This window comes from Solanum verrucosum, unplaced genomic scaffold (assembly GCF_900185275.1).
Source record: "Solanum verrucosum unplaced genomic scaffold, falcon-dt-bn FXZP01000217.1, whole genome shotgun sequence".
Taxonomy (NCBI): domain Eukaryota; kingdom Viridiplantae; phylum Streptophyta; class Magnoliopsida; order Solanales; family Solanaceae; genus Solanum; species Solanum verrucosum.
The window spans coordinates 800,701-827,606 of record NW_026020032.1 but is presented as its reverse complement, the minus strand read 5'-3'; the positions used below and the strand labels follow the sequence as shown (position 1 = coordinate 827,606).

General features: G+C 30.1%; 2 protein-coding genes across 2 annotated transcripts in view; both read left to right on the top strand.

Moving 5' to 3' along the window:
* Window positions 1–26,906, top strand: part of LOC125821377 (peptidyl serine alpha-galactosyltransferase) — a 241,598-nt gene that overhangs the window by 165,580 nt on the left and 49,112 nt on the right. The gene's annotated exons all lie outside the window — the stretch shown is intronic.
* On the top strand, window positions 24,684–25,907 carry LOC125821408 (uncharacterized). The gene is made up of 2 exons (XM_049500828.1): window positions 24,684–24,797; window positions 25,449–25,907. Exons 1-2 carry the CDS (start codon window positions 24,734–24,736, stop codon window positions 25,697–25,699), a joined length of 315 nt encoding a protein of 104 aa, XP_049356785.1. The 5' UTR covers window positions 24,684–24,733; the 3' UTR covers window positions 25,700–25,907.

The window sequence follows — 26,906 nt, the reverse complement described above, 5'->3', positions numbered from 1 at the left end:
CAATCTATTGAACAATTAGTGTTGGTGACTTGGTGTAATATAGTTGTGATACTTATTAATTAGTTTATTCTGTTATCGTAGTTATAAAGTTATTTTACAAGAATTTCAATTTTGTAATTATAAATTAAATATATTTGAAATGTATTAAAATGTTTTTTTGTAATTTTAAACTTGTCATATGAAAAGTTAGAATTAAAGATAACACAAATAAATTGAAACGAAGGAAATAACATACATGATTCATTGATGATTTACTACAAAACCAACAATAACACTTCTTATTCATATTACATAATTTTTATTCATAACTTAATCAATGTCGCAAAGACATGACACGACTTTATTAGAAACATACACATACATATATATAGATATAGATATAGATATCTGGTACAAACACGACACTTGTTTTAGGACGGAGAGAGTATCAGTACTCTCTCCGTCCCAAATTTTTCGATTTTCTTCATGGCAAGAAGCCACATTCACTGTATTTAGTGTCATCAAAGGGGTTTGTTCTCTGAAAACAGAAACGACAAAGAGTAAAGCCAGTGCAATCACTGTTAGACGAACAACGATCAGAACAACTAGCCATAACTTGCAATTTTGAACTTCCAGACATATCAACTGCATGCATGCAAAAATTTTAGGGTTAATTAGATGTACGTAAAAATCATCCAAAACTATAAGTAAAATATATAAATGTACGTACCAATACCATGATATGATATGTATGTATCCATCTTAATTATAAAAACAATAAAATTATAGTAGCAGTACTAGTAGTTAGAGATGTCACATGATCAGGTTCAATTGAATTTGGACGGATGTTAATAAGTTGATGAGTTGAAATAAGCTAAAATGCAGGTCATAACTCGAACCGTTCAAGTCTTACCTATTTATTTTATTTTTATCCTTTACAAATTTATTTTATACCTGATAGCACTATGTTTTTTTTTGTTCATATATTATTACTATATATAACATATAGAATAAATCTTTTTTCACAAGATTGTTCATGGATAAAATGGGTGGGTCACAAATTTGGATGGATTGGACGGGTTATGTTTTCATGAACTAATTTACTACACACCTATATAGTAGTATTTATTTGTCTGAGATTGACTTGACATGAAATTTAAGAAAATAAAGAAGATATTTGAATTTAGTCATCTTATTTTAAAAGTACATAGAATGTATCATAATATCATTTAACCTTGTGTTCTTAAATATGTCACCTAGAAAGTTAGAATTTAAGAGTTGCAAAAAAATTAAATTTCTTTTAAATAAATAATAATAATTATAAAAAAAATAACACAAATAAACTGAAACGAAAGAATAATAAAAAAAAAAGTTACGAACCAATAGCGATAGCCAAAAGAAGAACGAAGAAGATAACAAACTTGTTCACTTGAGCCATATTTGCAAATTAACACTAAATTAATGTGTGGTGATGGTTTTTCTTTCATGGAGAAGGATCTTATTTATAAGCCTCCAAGTATACTACTAATAATTAGTAAATTAATTACTCATTTGACTTTTCTCTTTTACTTTTAATTTCTTTTTTATAGGTAAGACGATTTACTTTCATTTGTTCCAAAGAAAAAACAAGACCAACAAATTTTAAAAAAAAACAGCATTATTCTCTTGCCAAACCCTCTAGCTAGCCTACATTATTCTTGCCAAACCCTTTAGTACTAAGGTAATTAGAGGGTAAATTGATGGGAAAAAAATCTTATCAAGAGCTCATCGGTGGATCTCCGTTAACGAATTAATCTAAATAGTCAATATATAAAAAAATTCATGTACAATATATTATATGATTGTGTTTATATAATTAATATATAATCTAATGTATATGTGTACCGGTTTTAAAACAGGAGATTTATCAACTTGAAAACTGTACTTGAGGGGTGTACAAGGAAAATATTTTCCTGAAAAATATTATTTAAGAAAATAAATGGAGTTTATTTACTTATTTTTCATGTTTAATTTAATAAATTGATAAAAACATTATCCTTAAAGTATTTGTATATAATTTAAACTAGATAAATATGAGAGGTGGGGGATAGGGGCTACAAGAGTGGGAGAAAGATGAGGTGTGTTAGAGGGCAAAAATGACATATGAAATATTATCTGTGAAATTTATTTTCCCTATTTTTTTTAAAAAAGTCATTTTTCGCCGTATCGTACACACCTATATATATATATATATATATATATGGAGGAATGTTATTCCATGTACGATCATAGGTAGTGCATTTAATTCTTCTCTTTTAGTTTGCCCCCTAGGATGGCTATGTTATCCTCCTTCTATAATAAAATAATTAGAGAGTCGATAATCATGTATTCATCTATTTTCTTCGATCCATTTTTATTATATTTAATGTAAATTTCTTAAGAAAATATTAACCAAAAAGTAATTTATCTAAATTATTTTTATTCATTTATTGATATCAATTTAATACTATTTTTTTCTACCATATAATGAATCTTTCTCCATTTTTTTTTTGAGTAAGAGAAAAGGTACAAAATACAGAAAACTTGTTGATTTGATTAAAAGTATATTTTGTGTTTAACCTATGTAAGCTAGATTGTTACAATTGATAAAAATTAGCTAGCATGGTTAAATTTTGGACAACTTGTTAATATTTAACCACAATTTAGGAGGCAAATAGCATCTAAATAAAAGTACTCCTAGCAAAAATTACAGAATTAGTTCCAGCACAAAATGTTATAAGTTCGAAATTTATTATGATGAACGAAGAGATATTTAATACGATATCTAGTGAAGATAGATCTGATATAAATATCAATTAATCTGCCATTTTAATTTTAAAGAAGATTGAAAAGATTATACTTTTGTAAAGAGAAGGGCTCATATGATGTGATCAATGTTTTCAAAAACGTTTTTGAGGTGAGTCTCGAGGCGGGGCATACCAAAAATGCTCTAGGGCGTAAATTAAAGACATAGATCCATAAGGCGTAAGTTCTAAAATTTGAGGCGTAAGCCTCGAGCATAAAAATGTAGGTCCAGACGTTTTTAATTTATTTTTTGAACATTTTTTGCTTTAAATCATATTTTTTTTTATTATTGGTGTGATGATATTTCTCAAATAGTAATTATAATACTTTTTTCTTCATTATTGATTATTAATACTTATCTCAAATAAAAATCATACCATAATTTCTATATATTATAGGTTATTTATAAAACATATATTTGTAAAATCATTGAAAGGTTTACTTTCTCTATTTTATTAGTAATAAAACTATAAAATTGAATATACATGAGATTACACCCCGTAGATTCATGAAAATAAGTTAATAGAACAATATCGAAATAGTGTTGTTAATAGAACAATATCGAAATAGTGTTGTGTTCCTTCAATATAATGATTGCTTGGTTCACATCTTGATATTTTGAAGAAGACATCCAAAAATAAATTTTGTTCTTTTGTAACTTGTAAGCAACAATAAAACAAAAAAAAATTGTAGGAGAGAGTCAATATTGAGAATAAAAATAATAAAATAGAGAATAAAAAATATGAGTATAAGGTAAATAATAATATAGGGTCAAACTTTTAGGAGATAAATAAGATAACACAATTTCCTTAAGATTATCTACTTAAGGAAATTATTCTCAAAATATTAAAAAAGTGGAAAAACTAACGGTCATTTTTTTAAAATTTTTTATACTTCTTACATGTTTTTTTTTTAAAAAATAAATTAAAGTACATATAATTTTTTTTAATAAATATATATAAGTATTTTTAGAAAAAAAAAAATTGGGGCCCCCAAAAATATAGGGCTCCAGCGATGACTTTAGTGGCCTAGTGGTTAAGACCAGAGGCGGATCTACGATTTAGAGTCTCTGGGTGCCAAGTAAATTCATCGATCAAATCAATTTAGGTGTTGAATCAAATTATTTGTCTTGCCGGTCTATACGGCAAACCAAACAACAAAATATGAACAGTAATAAGATGAGATTTATGTATTATACATATATACTACAAATTCGCTGTCCACATTCGACTCAGAGCATGAAGTGAACAAAGTTAAAATTTTCAATGAATTATGAAAGTATCAAGTTGATAACTCAAATTTAGACGAAGAAAATAGTTGAATGGAGCGATTGGGTGAAGGAGGTTGATATTTGGAGAAGAGGACGAACATGGTTTCAATTTAAAGAGAAAGAACACAACTTTTCCTTTTAACTTTATATATTTAAACAAACATTAACTAATAAAAAAGAAAAGAAAAGTCAAAGATTATTTAATTAAATTAGTAAAAAATAATTATTTATTAAAACTTAAGAATAAATCAATAACAATTAGAAACCAAAAAAAAGATTTGTTAGTGCTGAGGGTGACTATTGTGTTGTGCAATTTTTTTTTAAAAAAAAGGCAATCAGCGGGACTTGATCTCGTGACCTCCACAAAGAAATGATGACCCTCTGCCACCGGCACCACGAAGAATTTGTTCACCGGGTGGCAAGTTCATTATATATATGTATGTTGTGTATATATATATATACCTATATCTATAGAGTTTCCGTCGGAGCTTGTGGGTAGCGTGGCACCCCATTTGCAATTAATAGATCCGCCCCTGGTTAAGACGTCCCTGATAACACTTTATTTATTTTATTCTAAGAAGCCAAAGCTAGGTGTCAAATCCTAATAACTGGACATTTCTATAATTTAGTTTGGTGGTACTAATTGTCATCTGATGATTAGTTAATATATTAAAGATTGAAAAATCTTTCATTTGCTTTGTTGTTAATAAAACAAAATTAATTATGATTAGTCAGGCGTGTTGATTAAGTGACTATTTTAACATGGCCTAAAACAGTCTTATATGTCTCCCATTAACAAAAACATCTCATGGAATGTCTCTATAAACTACATATATACTTGTTAACTACATTGGAGGCAAGTGCACTTGGCACTTAATATTATTTGATCTTATCACTCAAGTGTCATCAAATGAGCAATATATTGTTTGTTTTCCACAAATCTCATATTTTATATTTCCTCCTGAATTTAATATCTTTGGTCAAATTATAAATTGCGTAGCGAAAATAATCACTAGTTCACTAATATTTATATCATGGTATATTATCTATGTTATACCTCTTAGGTATGATCATTTCCAACAACCAATATACTAATACCATAATGTTTTGTGCATTAAACACCGATTATCTAGATCAAGCTATATATCGTCCCAAAAAAATCTCTTCAATTTGTATGACTATTTACGTGGAGTTCAATTTCTAAGGAACTTTCAAAGAAAAGGTTTCAAATGGGTGGTCAAATGACAGATTTTTTGTCCTCCAGAGATGTATTACTCAATGTTAATATAATTGATAATAAATATTTTTTCCTTCGTCTGTGATATAATTTAATTTGACACCAAAATAATAAGGGAAATTGGCACTTTTAATCCTTCAAATATTAATTAATTTTAATTTTGATATTTGATTAATCAAAATATACAGTTTTGATCCCCTATAATTGTGAATCTTCACAAACTTATATACCGAATTATGTTAATGTTAAGTTTTGTATTGTTAGTTCACCCATTTATCTCAAGTAACTCTTTAGCGGATCAATAATTCATTTGTTTATTAAGTACTAACTCAAAACATATTAATCCTTTCAAATTAATTAGCTCAATCTGTTCACGTCTAATATGAAACAACAAATTAGGAAATACACCTACTATTTATTTACTGGCATTATGAAACAATACATTTAATTTTGTCTACAATTACTCAAGTTCCTAATTTATTACAAAGAGACACCTCACCAGAAGTTGCAAATCTGGGAAGTCAGATAATTAAAAAGTGTTATTTTCTTCTTCTTCTTCTTTTTATTTTTCTTTTTCTTGTTAATTCTCTCGTTTGTTCTCATGTATCTAGTAAGAAGTTTCTAACTTATCATGTAATTAGTGTACAAAATTCTAAAAAGAAGAACACAACTTACATGAAATATTTTTCCACTTCTAGTTATAAGGGAATTAAAATAATTAGGGACAGTAGTTTAATTTAAAATAAGAGTAAAACCAATGAAAAAATTTGATTCCCAAATTTTTTACTCAATTCAAAAAACATTTTTTTTTTTTTTTTTTAAAAAAGCAGCCTGCAAAACGCAAGGGGGCCTGCGCCTTGTAAGGCCAAAAGTTGTCATAGCCTTACAAGGCTAAAAGCAGCCATAGCCTTGTAAGGCACATGGGTTTTTGCTTCTTGCGGCGAAAACCCTGATTTAGACGCCATTAAAATTGGTAGTCCTTTTGATAAATAATTTAGTTGCCCTTTTAAAATTTTCAACAAATTTTGTTGCCCTTCTGGTCTCTTTTAAAACACTGGATGTGATCTATATAATTCAATAATGTAGTTTAATCACAGATATTTAATTTCTTTTAATAAAACAAAATTCGTATTTACATTATTTGATTTTGGTAGCTCACATGTTTCATGACCATTTATTGTCTTTTCAATTCATGGACTATAGGTGCCAGAAGCTGCTGGAAGTTTTTTTTTTTTTTTCGATAATTAACTTTTTTTTATATAATACTAATTAATAAAAAAGTCAGTGTCATGACTAACCACAATTGGTTGGTGTGTTTATCCTGCGTAACGTTGGAGGTATTAGACAGTCTCAATTTATCCCATCATTTATATATTAATAATGGAATGAATTATTCCTCATACATAATTATTCAAACATTAGAAAATAAGTAAAAAAATTCAAATTGTTTTTTTCATTTTTGTTCTTAAAAAATATAGGCACGATAGCAATTAAATTACAGCTATCGCGCAAGACCCATTGTATATAAGGAACCATACCGAATTTCAAATTGTTTTTTTTTCATTTTTGTGCTTAAAAAATTGCGGAATAATGTCGGTATATATATATATATATATATCAAACTCATCAATTAAATGAAGAAAAAAAAAATTACTCCCTTCATTTCAAATTGATTATCCAGTGTTTTCACTTGAAACAAAATCTAAGAAAGTTAAAGGAGATTTTTAAAAGATCTAAAGAAATTATGATCAAATATAAACTTGTTTGTATCTCGAAATCCAAAATGTGCCACAGAAAATGGGACGGAGGAATTTTTTTTTTTTTTGAAATAACGTTCAATTTTTTTGGTACAATGGACTTTGAGTATTATTTAAATTGAGTACATATAGTGGTATATGGATCAAAATTTATTTTCCATTAATTTGTGTTGTTGATTGAATGAACTAAGAAGAGAAAACACAACTTGAAGCAATAGAAACACCTATCAAAACATTTTTTCATGTTACGAAGAAAAAAATATGAGTAAAAAGTTACGAGTGCGTGAAAATAATGACAAAAAAGCGTGAAAAAACCTTTTTTTTTTAAATTTCTGATAAACCAACTAAGAATCCTAAACAAACTTGTATAATTAATTTAGAGTCCAAGTTATCATATAATACTCTTTTTATTATTTTTATTTAAATATTAACCATATGTAAATATATTAAGAGAAAAAAATAAGAATTTTTAAAAATAAGGTGAACCGTCCGGTGGATAGTAGTTAATCTCATATTTTTAAATCTTTGGCCGATGACTTGGGTTGGGCTTCCTCTATTCCTTGTTTTCCAATAGGTGGAAGAAAGATATTTTTGAGCTATTTTTAATACGTTGCGGGCATTTTAACCCTTTTCCCTATATTTATCAATGTACGCAGGTTCAATTTAAAACAATCTATTGAACAATTAGTGTTTGGTGACTTGGTGTAATATAGTTGTTGTGAACTGTGATACTTATTAATTAGTTTATTCTGTTATCGTAATTATAAAGTTATTTTACAATATAATTTCAATTTTGTAATCATAAATTAAATATATTTGAAATGTATTAAAATGTCCTTAAATTTTGTGATTTTAAATCTGTCATATGAAAAGTTAGAATTAAAGAGTTGTCACAAAATAAAAGAGATGAACATAACACAAACAAATTAAAACGAAGAATATAACCCAATAATTCATTGATGATTTAACACAAAACCAACAATAACACTTCTTATTCATATTATACAATTTTTATTCATAACTTAATCAATGTCTCAAAGACATGACACGACTTTATTAGAAACACACACATACATATATATAAATATAGATATAAATATTTGGTACAAACACGACACTTGTTTTGGGACGGAGGGAGTATCAGTACTCTCTCCGTCCCAATTTTTTTTATTTTCTTCATGGCAAGAAGCCACATTCACTGTATTTAGTGTCATCAAAGGGGTTTGTTCTCTGAAAACAGAAACGACAAAGAGTAACGCCAGTTCAATCACTGTTAGACAAACAACGATCAGAACAACTAGCCATAACTTGTAATTTTGAACTTCCAGGCATATCAACTGCATGCATGCAAAAAATTTAGGGTTAATTAAATGTACGTAAAAATCATCCAAAACTATATGTAAAATATATAAATGTATATGTATATTAATATATTTATCCAGCTTAATTATAAACTTATAGTAGTAGTAGTTAAAGATGTTAAATGTACAGTTGAATTTGGACGGATCAAAATGAGTTGAGTTAATAAGTTGATGGGTTATTCACTAATGCAAGAGTTATCTGGGATGAAATAGGCTAAAATACAGGTCATAACTCGATTTGTCCAATTTTTATTATGATTTAATTGTTTTATTTTATCCTTTACAAATTTATTTTGTACCTAATAACACTATGTTTTTTTTTCTTATATATTATGATCTATATATAACATATCAAATAATTAGTTTTTGAAAAGATTGTTCATGGATAAAATGGGCGGATCACAAACTTGGATGGATTTTGTGTAACGACCCGCTAGGTCGTTTTGAGAACTAGGACTATTTTGACTCTTTCGGGAAAAAAATTTAAAGGGGTATTTTAAACTATTCAGTAATTATGAGTATTTAGTTGATGAATTTTTATTTAAGAATAATTGAGGGTTAGTAATTCTGTGTCACCCCCACAACCCACTAAAACTTCTATCTGCACACGACAAGGAGAATCATCGCATAACCTCAACCATCACGAAATCTGCCAGGTAAAAAAAAAAAAATTTAAGTTGATATTGTCGTGTGTATGTGTTGTCTGGGTAGGAATTTTATTTGGCTTAACGGGTTAGAAATATGTTGTAAGTTATTGCTGCCAACAAATCAGTGCTAGCAAGATTTCGGCCGGAATTTTTCATTAATGAATATAGAATTGTGTTGATAAGATTTCGGCTGGAACATAAATAATAAATAAAGTTAAGGAAAGCAAATTTTGGAAACTTGACACTATACCGTAGGATGGTTTCTTTGGTAGGAAAATTAATTGTTAATTAGGAGAGAGTAATCATTACGGTAATGATTGACTCATGATTTTAAGTGGTAATTCATTTAAAAAGGAACTGAAGTATAGTAATTATGAAGGCTTGGAAGTTGGAGCTTTTGTTAAAATTTTGTTAGTTTCTGTTGCTACTATTAATTATTAAGCATAATGAATATCTATGAACACTATTAGAGTATGTTATTTAGTGGAATTAAGATATAACTCTAGGCTTAAAATATAGGAATATGAGACTTGACATATTAGATGGCACTAAAAATTTAGAAATTTCATTATATATCATGGGTGTTAGTTTGGTGTCATTAGGTTGGATGAGATTTATATATCATTTTGAATTAATGATAGGTGAGTGGATGTAAGGTGTTGCGTAGTGGATAGTACAAATGTTGTTTGTTGCTTTGGTTCAGGATCACTGTATCACTTAGTTGAATTCGTAGCATATTTTGTGTCTTGAAATATTTTGGTGGTGTTCACAATTGTTTACCAATAGTGGTTAATTGGTCCAAGAGTGACCATCATGGTTAAGTCGATAATATATTTAAAAAGTGTGAAATTTTAAAGGGGAATAAGATGGTAACATTCGTGAAGTTTGAATAAGTTTTGGGGTTCGGGATAGAGGTATAGCTCGATGGATATCTATAGATTCGTTTACTTATGAATAATGCATATGTGATAGATTGTGAACGTGTTGAAGCTTTGCGAAAGGGAAGGGCAAAATCTTGAGGATTCATGACACGTGTTCAACATTCGAGGTATGTTAAGAATTTTTAGACTTCGTTGAAGGATGTTTTCCTAATTAAAGATTAAAAATGGAATAGACAATTGGTAAGGGTGAAAGATGGGGTTACGTACCAATGGTGTGACGGGCATTGGTACGAGTACCTGTGTTATTAAAAGGAAAGTTTATTACTATAACATGATAGATTGTATTTCGAGAATGCCAAAGCATATGGTAATTAGCTGATGTACTTAGTGACTTGATTTCTTTTGTATGGTTGTGTTTCCTTATTGAACCCGTATAATTGTGATAATTGAGGTGATTATATGTCATAGCAATATTTGATTTATTGAGATGTTGCATCATCCCCTTTTATTGATATCATAATATGCACATGCATTGACATGAGATTGAGTATTATTAAAGGTCTACCACGTCGAGATCGTCCGTATTGAGATCGAGTTAAAATTATAATTTGGGCACGTGGAGATCGTCCGTGCGAGTGAGTGGTTATGATTATAAGTTGGGCACGTGGAGATCGTCCGTGCTGGGGATTGTTTGATTTTATGATAGTGCGTTGAGATCGTCCGCATAGACACGTGAAGATCATCCGTGTCGATATATGGACCTCGCAATTCCCCCATGGTTTATGAACTCTCGATGTATTTTCGAGGAGTATCATGTATATACAGTTGAAAGAGTACTTGGCATCTGAGGCATATCATTCATGGTGTCACATTGCATTGCATCTCATTACATCCCTCATTCTCGTTAATTATGTGTGTTATTGGTGGTTAATCATTTCGTGACATTTAATTATCTCTATTAATGAAAACTTGGTTGATAAGTATAATGTGGACTTGTAAAAAAAATTAAGGGATTATTTTCTTATATACTCCTGTCACTACTTCTTTGTTGTCGGTCTATGAGATATACTGGGTACATGTGGTTTCGTACTTATACTACACTTGTTGCACTCTTTTTTGGTGCAGATTGTATTTTGAATTCGAACATATTTCTTGGAGCTTGAGTCTGAGTTTGGTTTATCATGAAGTTGTGGTGAGTTGCTTGGACGTTCTGCCGCCCATACCTTCATCTATCTCTAGTTATTAGGTTGTTTTGGTATTCTGATAGGATATTTCTTATGTTTAGACTTGTTATATAATTGGAGACTTGTATTGAATTTTAGGAGCTCTTGTACTTATGACACTAAATCTTGGGATGGTAATTTAGATTTTCGCATTTCATATTTCTAAATGACTTGGTGATTGAATATGATGTTTTCACTTATCTTTCTACTTTAAATATTTGAATTGAATTGGTAAAGTATTGGGTTGGCTTACCTATCGGTTGGGAACATAGGTGCCATCACAACTTGTTATTTTGGGTCGTGACAAATTGGTATTAGAGCTCTAGGTTCATCGGTCTCACGAGTACAAGAGTTGAGTCTAGAAGAGTCTTGCGGATCAGTGTGGAGACGTCTGTTACTTATTTTCGAGAGGTTATAGGACTTTAGGAAACTTCATTCTTTCATTTCTTATCGTGCGTTTGTGATTCAATTTTATGGTCAAAATTTCCTTGTTCCATTCTCTAGCCAATGATGAGGAAGTATTTTCAAAGTTAGACCCAGTGGTTGGGATGACGTTATGGGGTATAGTACATGTGTTTTGTGGCTAACAAAATAGCTTGGTAATGAGTTTTCTATTCTAAATAATGCAATTAATGAAGCTGAAATTGGTAAGAATAATTTGCTCCATGTGTGATTTTGACAAAGATACTTGAACTTTATTTGAATTTTTTTTTTGGGACAATTTTATGACTCGTGTTTATAATAAATAAATATTTTAGTACTGAAATGGTATAATGTTGATGTTTTAAAGGGTAGTGTAAGATTAGTAAGATTATTGATCAAATAAGAGGATAATGATTATGGTAAGGCAATGAGGAAAGGTTGAGGAATGACAAAGATATAAAATGTGACCTCTTCTAATGGCATTTGAGAGGGTAAGACTTGTTATAAGATTCTTATGATAGATTCTTTTTTTCCTTTTGAGTAGAGATATACTCAAGACATTTTGAATAGTTTAAGTTAGGTGGCACTATACCCATGTTGGTATTCATGGATCGAAGTCACGATGTATACTAAGTCTAATACATCAAGAAAATATAAAAGGCTAAATTGGATAGCAGTCAATAATGACATTTAATATAGTGTGTTAATGATAAATATTGATACATTCACATGGTGAAAACCTTTCATAACTTGAATTAAAGATTAGTAATATTAATTGAAACTAAGAGGGGATAAAGATTCTTTAGTTAAAATTTTTTGGAAGGGATATTTGTATGAAACTATATGAGGATGTCCATAAAGACGTGTGCATAGTAGTTATAATTGCTAGATAGATCATAGACTAATACAGTTGTCATTGAAAATATTTTATTAGTAAATAACTAACTGTAATGGTGTAACCAAGGTGGGTCAAGGTATCCTCATATATGTTCTTGATTGACTACAGTTTTATTTCAAGTGTGGATATACTTCATTTTTTTATAAGCACATATCTTATTTTGGGTTTGAATATGCTTCATGACACTTATCTTATGTCTATACATATTTCTACACCGGTAGATGGTTCTTAGTGGTAGATCGATTACATCGATCTTATGTTATTCACTTGGTAGTACATGACACATGGACAAACTTACCTATTCTGAATATAGTAGATTTCAACCTCATATTGGATATAGATGAAATCTCTCCCTATTATGCATTTTCATACTATTAGACCAAGATAATAACCTAAGATATGCCAACTTTTCCTAAACTAAAGTGGAAGGAAACTATTAGTACTTGTCCGAGAAAGGCATTTTGATTTTTGAGTCTCACCATATGGTTTAAAAAAAATGATGCCTTATCTATTTGACTTACGTTTGTCATAATGGTTATTGTACATCTCTTTTAGAATCTATTACAGTGGTAAAAGAGTTCTTGAAAGTGTTTCACCTGATCGTGATATATAATTTAGTTTTGACATAGAGTTGGACACGTTACCTATTTCTATCATTTCTTATTGAATTTCTCTTGTGGAATTGAAGGATCAGTAACAAGAATGGTTGAGTAAGAGATTTATCATATCAAATATATCTTCATGGGTTATTTCTATCATACTTGTATTCGTTTATTATTATCTTCATATATATATAATATATTGGTATACTCCCGTAGTAAGAAGGAACACAAACAACATTTGAGGATTGTTCTTTAAAATTTGAAGAAAGATTAAGCTTTATGCATGTATTTAAGGTGTGAGTTTTGGTTAGTTGGGTGGAATATTTGGAATGTTTAGTGAGCAAGAAAGGTATTATGGTGGATCCCAAGAGGATTGAGGCAATTAAACAAAATTAGGTCTAACCTACTTCAGCTACGATATTTGTATTTCTTAATCCTAGTTGGTAATTATCAATGATGTTCTCATTCATTGCATCCACCTTGACTAAATTGATATAGAACTAATTGGATTTTAGTGGTTTGATGGGTGTGAGGTGAGCTCCTAAAGCTCAAGACTTTATTTACTACTTCTTTGACTTTACCCGTGTATGGAGAGGATTTTCCCGTATATTGAGATGCTTCTTGGATTGGAATTGGTTGGTTATTGATGTAAAAAGAGAAGTGATAGCTTATGCTTCGAGTCAGTTGAAAGTTTACGAGAAGAATTATCCTACTTATAGCTTAGACTTGGCGGTGGTGGTGTTTGCATTTAAGTTTTAGAAACATTATCTTTATGGTGTGCATTGTGAGGTGTTTCAGTATATGTTACATAAGAAGAATCTAAATTTAAGACATTGGAGATGGTTGGAGCTTCTCAAGGACTATGAAATGACTATCGTTTATCATTTGGGCAAGGCAAAATATGATAGTAGATATCTTAGGTTGAAGGTTGGTGAGTATGGGTAGTTTACTATAGTTACATATGGGAGAGCGTATTTTGGCTATGAATGTCCAGTCATTAGCCAACAGCTTTGTGAGACTTGATATTTTGAAATATATTTGGCTTATACGGAGGAGAGGTAATTTTTTTTTATTATTAGAGCAAATTCAGGTTCGACAATTTGGTGATGAAAATTTATATAAGATTTTAGATAATATGTTACAAGGAGACTTGATGGAGGATATTTTGGATGGTAAGGAAGTTTTTGAGGATAAAAAGTCGTATTGGATTTTCACGAACAAGTGAGATTACTTGATTGATCATGAAAGAGGCCTATAGTTGAGATATTATATTCATCCCGAGGCTATTGAGATGTATTTTGATTTGAAGCAACATTATCGTATCGTATGAAAACGGGCATAGTTAGATTTGTATCTCATGTTTGAATTATTAGCAAGTAAAGTATAAACATCAAGAGCATAAAAAGTGACTCAAATGATGCACATACCTGAGTGGAAATGAGAGCGGATTGATTTGGACTTTGTGGTAAGATTTCCACGTACTTTGGGTGAGTTTGATGTTAAATGGATCATCGTGAATTGATTGACTAAGTTTTCACATTTTATATCGGTTCAGACTACTTATAATACACAGAAGTTAGCCAAGATCAATATTCGAGAGATAGTTCGCTTGTATAGGGTGCTAACTTCAATACTTCAGATCGAGGTACTTAATTTGCATCTCATATTTGGTGGTTTATGTAGAAGGATTTGGATACTTGAGTAAACCTTAGTACATCCTTTCACCCTCAGACTGATGGTTAGTCTAAACAGTCTATTCAGGTTTTGAGGACATGTTGCGGGTGGGTGTGATTGACTTTAGGGATCATTAGAGTCCATTTTTGCCTTTATCAGATTTTCCCTACAATAACAATTGTCTTGCGAGCATTGAGATGACACAAACTGAGGTTTGTATGGTAGGACATGTCGATATCCAATTGATCAGTTTGATACAATTGAGGTTAGACCATGGGATACAAAATTGTTAAGGGAGGTCGTGGATAATATTAAGTTGATTCATGATGGGATTTTCATGGCTCAGAGTAGGCAAAAGAGTTATACAAATCAAAAGATTCGTGATTTACAGTTCATGATTGGAGATCGGGGTCTTATTGAAGATTTCACCCATAAGGAGTTTGATAAGATTTTGAGAGAAGAACAAGTTGAGCCCAAGGATATTGGTCCTTTCGTGGTTGTTGAGTGTATCTGTGAGGTAGCTTACGAATTGGCTTTGACACCTAGTTTATCGGGATCTGCATTTCATATTTGATGTTGAAGAAGTATTATTAGAATGGTGCTCATGTGATTCAATGAGATTTGGTGTTACTTGATCAGAATTTGACTATTAATGGAGAGTCAATAACCATCTTGGATAAGAAAATTCAAAAGTTGAGGTCGAAGGAGATTGCTTCATTAATATACAATGGAAGCATCGTTCTATTGAGAGGCTACTTTAAAAATCGAGTCGGACATGCGAATGAGATATTTTTACCTTTTTAAGCGTTCGGGTACTTCCTATTCTTTTACCGTTCGAGGACGAACGTTTATTTTAGTGGTAGATGATGTAACGACCCGCTAGGTCGTTTTGAGAACTAGGACTATTTTGACTCTTTCGAAATTTTTTTTTAAAGGGGTATTTTAAACTCTTCAGTAATTACGAGTATCTAGTTAATGAATTTTTATTTAATGAGTATTATAGTTATTAGTTAGTGGGTCAAATCCATAGTTAAATTAATACCCAAGTAATTTGGCCCATATAAATAGATGAATTAAGAATAATTGAGGGTTAATAATTCTTTGTCACCCCCACAACCCACTAAAACTTCTATCTGCACACGACGAGGAGAATTATCGCATAACCTCAACCATCACGAAATCTGCTAGGTAAACGAAAAATAATTTAAGTTGATATTGTCGTGTGTGTATGTGTTGTCTGGGTAGGAATTTTATTTGGCTTAACGAGTTAGAAATATGTTGTAAGTTATTGCTGCCAACAAATCAGTGTTAGCAAGATTTCGGCCGAAATTTGTCATTAATGGATATAGAATTGTGTTGATAAGATTTCGGCTAGAACATAAATAATAAATAAAGTTAAGGAAAACAAATTTTGGAAACTTGACACTATACCGTAGGATGGTTTCATTGGTAGGAAAATTAATTGTTAATTAGGAGAGAGTAATCATTACGGTAATGATTGACTCACGATTTTAAGTGGTAATTCATTTAAAAAGAAACTGAAGTATAGTAATTATGAAGGCTTGGAAGTTCGAGCTTTTGTTAAAATTTTATTAGTTTCTGTTGCTACTCTTGTCACTATTAATTATTAAGCATAATGGATATATATGAACACTATTAGAGTATGTTATTTAGTGGAATTAAGATATAACTATAGGCTTAAAATATAGGAATATGAGACTTGACATATTAGATGGCACCAAAAATTTAGGAATTTCATTATATATCATGGGTGTTAGTTTGGTGTCATTTGGTTGGATGAGATTTATATATCATTTTGAATTAATGATAGGTGAGTGGATGTAAGGTGTTGCGTAGTGGATAGTACAAATGTTGTTTGTTGCTTTGGTTCAGGATCACTGTATCACTTAGTTGAATTCGTAGCATATTTTGTGTCTTGAAATATTCTGGTGGTGTTCACAATTGTTTACCAATAGTGGTGAATTGGTCCAAGAGTGACCATTATTGTTAAGTCGATAATATATTTAAAAAGTGTGAAATTTTAAAGGGGAATAAAATGATAACATTCGTGAAGTTTGAATAAGTTTTGGGGTTCGGGATAGAGGTATAGCTTGATGGATGTCTATAGATTCATTTACTTATGAATAATGCATATGTGATAGATTGTGAATGTGTTGAAGCTTTGCGAAAGGGAAGGGCAAAATCTTGAGGATTCATGACACGTGTTCAACATTCGAGGTATGTTAAGAATTTTTAGACTTCGTTGAAGGACGTTTTCCTAATTAAAGATTAAAAATGGAATAGATAATTGGTAAGGGTGAAAGATGGGGTCTCGTACCAATGGTGTGACGGGCATTGGTACGAGTACCTATGTTATTAAAAGGAAAGTTTATTACTATAACATGATAGATTGTAATTCGAGAATGCCAAAGCATATGGGCATTAGCTGATGTACTTAGTGATTTGATTTCTTTTGTATGGTTGTGTTTCCTTATTGAACCCGAATAATTGTGATAATTGAGGTGATTATATGTCAGAGTGACATTTGATTTATTGAGATGTTACATCATCCCCTTTATTGATATCATACTGTGCACATGCATTGACATGAGATTGAGTATGATTAAAGGTCTAACACGTCGAGATCGAGTTAAAATTATAATTTGGGCACGTGGAGATCGTCCGTGCGAGTGAGTGGTTATGATTATAAGTTGGGCACGTGGAGATCGTCCGTGCTTGGGATTGTTTGATTTTATGATAGTGCGTTGAGATTGTCCGTACAAACACGTGGAGATCGTCTGTATCGGTATATGGACCTTGCGAGTCCCCCATTGGTCATGAACTCTCGATGTATTTTCGAGGAGTATCATGTATATACAGTTGAAAGAGTACTTGGCATCTGAGACATATCATTCATGGTGTCACATTGCATTACATCTCATTACATCCCTCATTCTCGTTGATTATGTGTGTTATTGGTGGTTAATCATTTCGTGACATTTAATTATCTCTATTGATGAAAACTTGGTTGATAAGTATAATGTGGACTTGTAAAAAAAATTAAGGGATTATTTTCTTATATACTCCTGTCACTACTTCTTTGTTGTCGGTCTATGAGATATACTGGGTACACGTGGTTTCGTACTTATACTATACTTGCTGCACTCTTTTGTGGTGCAGATTGTATTTCGACTTCGAGCATATTTCTTTGAGCTTGAGTCTGAGTTTGGTTTATCTTGAAGTTGTGGTGAGCTGCTTGGACGTTCTGCCGCCCATACCTTCATCTATCTCTATTTATTAGGTTGTTTTGGTATTCTGATAGGATATTTCTTATGTTTAGACTTGTTATATAATTGGAGACTTGTATTGAATTTTAGGAGTTCTTGTACTTATGACACTAAATCTTGGGATGGTAATTTAGATTTTCGCATTTCATATTTCTAAATGACTTAGTGATTGAATATGATGTTTTCACTTATCTTTCTACTTTAAATATTGAATTGAATTGGTAAAGTATTGGGTTGGCTTACCTATCGGTTGGGAACATAGGTGCCATCACGACTTGTTATTTTGGGTCGTGACATTTTGGATGAGTTATGTTTTCATGGATTAATTTGCTACGCACCTATAATAGTATTCCCCTGTTTCAATTTATTTGTCTGATTTTGAATATGAAATTTAAGAAAATAAAGAAAATATTTAAATATTGTCATCTTATTTTAAAAGTACGTAGAATGTACCATAATATAATTTAACCTTGTGTTCTTAAATATGTCACCTAGAAAGTTAGAATTTAAGAGTTGCAAAAAAATTACTTTCTTCGTTCCATTTTATGTGGCAACATTTGAACGGGCACGAAATTTAAGAAATAAATGAAGACTTTGAAATATTTACCAAATTGCCCTTTAAAAAGTAGATTCATTTTTCTCTCTCCTCATAAATGTATTGGAGTATTATTTTAAGATTAAGTGGGACCAACAATGGTAAAAGAAGAATTGTACCTTTAAATACTTACCATATAAGGAAATGTGACATTTTTTTGGGACTGACTAAAAAGGAAATGGTGCCACATAAATAGGACGGAGGGAGTAATTTTCTTTTAAATAAATAAATAATAATAAAAAAATAACACAAATAAACTGAAACGAAGGAATAGTAAATAAAAAAAGTAAGTACGAACCAATAGCGATAGCCAAAAGAAGAACAAAGAAGTGTAACGACTTGTTCCCATCAGTATAGAAAAGCCAACGGGGGAAAATTTAGGGCCGGAAAACTGTTTTGTAGTATTTGGATTTTTTCAACCTTGTCCAGATTTAGACGAAATCGGAGTCATTGAGGTGTACGGAAATCTGGTAGCAATCCAGTGAATCATTTATGATTTTGATTACATGAGTAGTTAGATAACTCGTTAAGAAATTCGTACGACTTTACGGAATTGAATTCGGGCGAGCGAACTCCCGAAATCGATCTTAGCGTAAAGGGTATTTACTGAGCGTCGTGGGCTAGAGGTGTGTTGTGAAATGGAAATTTTGGAATTCTTGAAATAACTCTCTGTTTCGAGAATGCCGCTTTGGCGTTGGGTTTTGCCACTTTGGTGGGGCCGCTGTGGCGGGGTGGTGGTCGTTGTGGCGGGTCCGACGCGAATTAAAGTCGTTAATAAACCCCTAAACAACCTCATTATGTACTTTTTGACATTTAGAGCTAAGGAACGACCCCCATGCGACTCCTACTCATTTTCCACCATTCTTGAGGCTAAAAGTAAGTTTTTCACTCCTCGAATCCATTTTTTGATCCGTAGAACGTAATAGAATAGGTGAATATTGATGGGTGAGGGTTTTGTCATAGTTTCTATGGTGGAAACAACCCTAATTTGGATAATTGGCATCATGGGTTTGATCTAGGGTTCATAGAATTGTTATGATTTCGGGTGTTTAGCGATTGTTTGTTGATTCCCATATTGTTATGATTTTTTGTAGACCAAGAACAAGCAGAACGAATCCGGAAAGGTAGGATCAAGTTTCTTAGGGTTTCAAGCTTGTTTCGAGGTAGGTGATGGTTGTGATTCTATGATTTTGTGATGTATGTTTGTTCTTGCTTATTTGTGATACTTGTATATGTATGAATGTTGCAATGTTGATCACACTTGTTGTAAATGAGATAGATAATGATGAATGCCATAAAATCATGAATTAAATGTATGATCTTGATGATATATTGTGATTGTGGGTTATTCACTAATGCAAGAGTTATCTGGGATGAAATAGGCTTAAGTACGGGCCATAACTCGATTTGTCCAATTTTATTATGTGGTAATTGTTTTATTTTATCCTTTACAAATTTATTTTGTACCTAATGACACTGTTTTTTTTTTGCTTGTATATTATGATCTATATATAACATGTCGAATAATTATTTTTTGCAAAGATTGTTCATGGATAAAAATGGGTTGGTCACAAACTTGGATGGATTGGACGAGTTAGGTTTTCATGGACTAATTTGCTATGAACCTATAGTTAGTGGCAGAGTCAGAATTATTAGTAAGGGGGTTCAAAATCTAAAGAAATAGACACACAAAGTAGCCGAAGGGGGTTCGACATCTACTAAATATACCTAATGATAATGTGGCTCCACCACTGCCTATAGTAGTATTCCTCCGTTTCAATTTATTTGTCTGATTTTGAATATGAAATTTAAGGAAATAAAGAAGATATTTAAATTTAGTCATCTTATTTTAAAAGTACGTAAAATGTATCATTTTACATTTAGTCATCTTATTTTAAATTTATTTTATACCTAATAACATTATTTTTTTTTGTTCATATATTATTACTATTAGAGTTGTCAATATGGGCTGGCCCATCCCATCCGGGCTAACCCATACAGGTTTTGCAATTTGACGGGCCAGGCCGGGCTAGCCAATTTTATGGAGGCTAGAAAATGGTCGGCCCAACCCACAAGTGCGTGGGCTACCGGCTTTGCCGTGCCAGCCCTCTTTTCTTAAAAGTATATTTTTTATAATTTTTTAAATTAAATTGTAATTTAAAAATATTATCATAAATATCGACTAGTGTTAGTACTTGTTAATTAAATACACAAATAAAATTTTCTATATAATATTTATTAAGTTTGATTTCAAGTAAAAACATAAATAGCTAAATAGAAATATTAACCTAATTATTTTCTAATGATCATAATAAAACACAAAAACTATGATAATATTCCATAGGTTATGGCCTATGTAGTGATTCCCTAGAAATTTTAGAAACTTTATTTTATGTAGTACATATTTTATAAACATAATTTGTATTTAAATTGTAATATTTCAAACTTTAAACAAATTTTGAGTTTTAATACTCTATTTTATTTTTATTTTTTAATTAATTTTTATTTGGCCCACGGGCCGCCCTATCCATATTTCTCAAGCCCCACAAATTGACAGACTTATTCAGGCCGGGCTAAAAAACTCTTTTCTTAAATGGGCTCCAAAAATCGTAGCCCAACCCTATAAAATCACGGATCAGACCAGACCAGCCCAATGGGCCTAGTCCATATTGACGGCTCTAATTACTATATATAATATAGAATAAATCTTTTTTGACAAGATTGTTCATGTAGTATTTATTTGTCTGAGTTTGACTTGACATGAAATTTAAGAAAATAAAAAATATATTTGAATTTATTTATCTTATTTTAAAAGTACGTTGAATGTACCATAGTATCATTTAACATTGTGTTCTTAAATATGTCACCTAGAAAATTAGAATTTAAGAATTGCAAAAAAAATAATTTTATTTTAAATAAGTAAATAATAATAATAATAATAATAATAATAATAATAATAATAATAAATAACACAAATAAACTGAAACGAAGGAATAGTAAATTTAAAAAAAAGGTAAGTTACAAACCAATAGCAATAGCCAAAAGAAGAACGAAGAAGATAGCAAACTTGTTTACTTGAGCCATATTTGCAAATTAACACTAAATTAATGTGTGGTGATGGTTTTTCTTTCATGGAGAAGGATCTTATTTATAAGCCTCCAAGTATACTACTAATAATTAATAAATTAATTACTCATTTGACTTTTCTCTTTTATTTTTAATTTCTTTTTTATAGGTAAGACGATTTGCTTTCATTTGTTCCAAAGAAAAAAAAAAGACCAACAAATTATATAAAAAAAAAAGAAGCACCATAATTCTCTTGTCAAACCCTCTAGCTAGCCTACATTATTCTTGTCAAACCCTTTAGTCCTAAGGTAATTAGAGGTAAATTATTATTAAATTGATGAGAAAAAATCTTATCAAGAGCTCATCGGTGAATCTCCGTTAAAGAATTAATCTAAATAGTCATTTATCAAATTAATTAAATTAAAAATAGTCAATATATAAAAAAATTCATGTACAACATATTAGTACATGATTGTGTTTTATATAATTGATATATAATCTAATGTATATGTGTACCGGTTTTAAAACAGGAGATTTATCAACTTGAAAACTGCACTTGAGGGGTGTATAAGGAAAATATTTTCCTCAAAAATATTAATTAAGAAAATAAGTGGAGTTTATTTACTTATTTTTCATGTTTAATTTAATATATAGACAAGACTATTATCCTTAAAGTATTTGTATATAATTTAGACTAGATAAAACTATGAGAGGTGGGGGATAGGGGCTACGAGAGTGGGAGATAAAGATGAGTGGTGTTAGAGGGCGAGAATGACATATGAAATATTATTTGTGAAACTTATTTTCCCTATTTTTTTTTAAAAAAAAAGGTCATTTTCCGTCGTATCGTACACACCTATATATATGGAGGAATGTTACTCCATTTAGGATCATAGGTAGTGCATTTAACTCATCTCTTTTAATTTGCCCCCTAAGATGGCTATGCTATCCTTCTTCTAAAATAAAATAATTAGAGAGTCGATAATCATGTATTCATCTATTTTCTTCGATCCATTTTTTATCATATTTAAAGTATATTTCCTAAGAAAATATCAACCAAAAGGTAAGTTATCTAAATTATTTTTATTCATTTATTGATATCAATTGAATACTATTTTTTTCTACCATATATAATGAATCTATCTCCATAATATTATTTTTTTGAGTAAGAGAAAAGGTACAAAATACAGAAAACTTGTTAATTTCGATTAAAAGTATATTTTGTGTTTAACCTACGTAAGCTAGATTGTTACAATTAATAAAAATGAGCTAGCATGGTTAAATTTTGTACAACTTGTTAATATTTAACCACAATTTAGTTAGGAGGCAAATAGCATCTAAATAAAAGTACTCCTAGTAAAAAATACAGAATTAGTTCCAGCAAAAAATGCTGGAGTCTCAAGCTTTTACAAGTGAAATGTGTTGGAGTTCGAAAAAAAAAATCCTAAATTAGTTACGTGAGTCTCTGGGCGGGCATATCAAAAATGCTCTGGGGCATAAATTAAAGACGTAGATTCATAAGGCATAAGTTTTAAAATTTGAGGCATAAGCCTCGAGCATAAAAACGCAAGTCCTCGTAAAAATGTAGGCCCAGACGTTTTTAATTTATTTTTTTGAACATTTTTTGCTTTAAAACATATTTTTTTATTATTGGTGTAATGATATTTCTCAAATAGTAATTATAATACTTTTTTCTTCATTATTGATTATTAATACTTATCTCAAATAAAAATCATAACATAATTCTATATATTAGAGGTTATTTATAAAAAAAATATTTGTAAAATCATTAAAAGGTTTACTTTTGCTTATTTTATTAGTAATAAAACTATAAAATTGGATATACATGAGATTACACCTCGTGGCTTACACCTCGCCCCATACGATATAAAACTTCTCGTCTCACACCTCCGCCTTTTAAAATACCGGATGTGATCTATATAATTCAATAATGTAGTCTAATCACAGATATTTAATTTGTTTTAATAAAACAAAATTCGTATTTACATTATTTGATTTTGGTAGCTCACATGTTTCATGACCATTTATTGTCTTTTCACTTCATTGACTATAGGTGCCAGAAGCTGCTGGAAGTTTTTTTTTTCTTTTTGATAATTAAAAATATTTATATAATATTAATTACGTATAAAAAAGTCAGTGTCATGACTAACCATAATTGTTTGGTGTGTTTATCACAACTGTGTAAGGTTGAAAGTATTAGACAGTCTCAATTTATCTCATCATTTATATATTAATAGTGGAATGAATTATTCCTCATACATAATTAATTAAACATTAAAAAGTAAGAAAATTAAAAAAAAAATCACTTCTGTGCTTAAAAAATATAGGCGCAATAGCAATTAAATTACAACTATCGCGCAAGACCCATTGTATATAAGGAACCATACCGAAATTCAAATTGTTTTTTTCATTTTTGTGCTTAAAAAATTGCGGAATAATGTCGGTATACATGTCAAACTCATCAATTAAATGAAAAAAAAAAAACTACTCCCTTCATTTCAAATTGATTATTCAATTTTTACTTGAAACAAAATCTAAGAAAGTTAAAGGAGATTTCTTTTAATTTTGTGGTCTTAAGTATGTCACGTGAAAATTTAATATTACAAAAATGGCTGAAAAGGAAAAGAAACATTTTTTTTTAACGAATTAAAAAGGAAAATAAAATAAACAAATTGAAATTGAGGCGTATCTATGGAATCCGTATCTATGAATGATTGTTTTAAAAAAATACTGTATATAAACAGTGTAGAGTTGTCCTCCTAATTCAGAGCCATGCATTAACGTGAAATAATGTCAAATACAATGAAGAAGGGCCTACATGCCAATAAAAATGAATTTTAAAATAAGAGTGAGTTATCAATTTCCTCCTAATGAAGAGCTATAAATTGTGAAGAATGGACACAACATTTTCAATATACTCATTCTATTAACTCTTCATAATATATCCACAACAATTAATATATCCAAAGTTTGTATTATAATTAGCAGTATGGCTCTTTCTTCAATTCAAGTGTTTACTTTGTTTCTCATTGCTTTCATAGCTACAACTACTGGTGAATTCATGATCTCTACCTCCCCTCTTCTTAATTTACGTACATTCGTTATGCGTGCTAATTATATAGCGAAGTTAGAATTTTCACTGAAATTAATTCAAGATTTAAATAAATAAAAAGTATTGATATTTGATCTATATATACGGTATGATTTTTCAACTAAGGTCTTTTGTTTACACTTACTCCATGAAGATATGAATCTCAATTATTCAGATCTTAGTCATTAGGTATTTTTCTATGATTTGGGTCTGGATTTGATCACTTAGACGTCAATGATTAAGTGTATCTATTTTTTGTATCGCTTAACATGTTTATATTTATATTTATATATATACTAAATGATTCAGATCTATAATAATATTTCAATATCATTTATATGTTATATAGTTAAGGATTTTTATAGGGAGACATTTCACCTCTATTCCATTCGCTTTCACCCCAAAGTTTTGTTGCTCATCACTAGCTAACCATCATGCATGCATAAATATGAATCATTATGATTTCAAATAAGGAAAAGTTTTTTTTTACATTAAGATCGATATCATGAGCACAAACAATCTTAGTTATTTACTATTCAGATCTTAATATATTTCAGGAGTGTATTCAAATCCATACGTCTTAACTAATCTTATTATACCTATTCATATTTAGTTCAGGTGAAGGCTTCACGAGATTTACCCGTGGAAATCGTGGCGCTGGAGCAAAAATTCGCTCTTGTTGGTGATATTTTGACTTGCCTAAAGGCATGCAAAGTTAAAAGTGATTGTAATGATGCTTGGGTTTGTAGTGATTGTGCACCAAATGCTTTCCCACCAAACTACCATTGTGATGTGCTCACAGCTAATGGTCAAGGATATTATGCAACTATGTTACAAGCACGTTCCAACAAGCAAATTGTTTGATTTTATATATATATATCAAGTTATGTTTGTGTATGTGATGCTTCAAGAGTTTATGTGAGTCTTGTTTTGTGTGTGTGTGTGTTGTAATAAGTGAGCAAATTTCTTTCTAAGAAAAAGAGATTTGGTTACACCTCTAGTTGGAGCTACTTATCATGATGTTCTACTACCAATATATATTATATTATATTATGTGTGGTTGTTCTAGTTACGTTCTTCGCTCCACTTTATGTCTTTAATACATATGTGTGTAGGTCTAAATATGTTTTTATATTAATCTTCTAATTATATTATGATGTTAAATTTTGTATGAAATAAGAATATTTTTTAACCGAATTATTAACGGTAGAAATATATTTACGCCAAACTATTAATGAATAATAAATCTGGTGATTTTCAAGTACTTTAAAGAAAATTTTAAACCTTTTTTGAACATATAAAATCTAGGAACAATGCAATCAAATAATTGATTAGCAGAAGAATTGAAATTAAATAAATATAATATGATCGTAATTAGTTTCATGATTACATACAATATTCAATTAATTTCTCATTAATCATAAGGGTAACATTGAAAACTTGTAAAGAAGGAATTAACTCATGTATTTTCTATACTTTTGAAGAATCTTAATTAGTTTCATGATTACATACAATATTCAATTACACTACAATAATTAGAAAATAACACGTGTCACTTTGTATAGAGGTTTTTGTTATAATTTTAATAAATTATTAAAATATACTTGACATAAAAAGCAAAAAAATTCAATAACAGCCTATTCACCTATCATAATAAAATGAAATGAAAATTCTTTCACTTAGATCAAAGTTTTGAGTCAAGATCTTTTATAAGTATATACTCCCTCCGTTTCACAAAAGAATGACCTCCTTTCCTTTTTAGGCAGTTTCAAAAAAATGACCTCTTTCTTTTTTTGGTAACATTTTACTTTTTTGCTTTTCACGTGACATGTTTAAGACCACAAGATTAAGGACAATTTTGTACATTTAACATAACTTTAATTTAGTTACACAAGATTCAAAAGTCTTCTTTAATTTCTTAAACTTCGTGTCAAGTCAAACCAGACCAATCTTTTTGAAACGAAGGGAGTACTATTTTTAATAGATTTTATATAACACAAATTTAAATTATCAAAATCATCATGGTTATACAATGAAAATGAATTTTTTTTGAATATTATGAAGAAAAAAA

Bases quoted from the DNA above. Each gene is read 5' to 3' on its own strand.
- LOC125821408 (XM_049500828.1), top strand. From the start codon at position 24,734: ATGGCTCTTTCTTCAATTCAAGTGTTTACTTTGTTTCTCATTGCTTTC. The intron at 24,798-25,448 runs GTGAATTCATGA...ATTCATATTTAG, and splicing joins TTTCATAGCTACAACTACTG to TTCAGGTGAAGGCTTCACGA.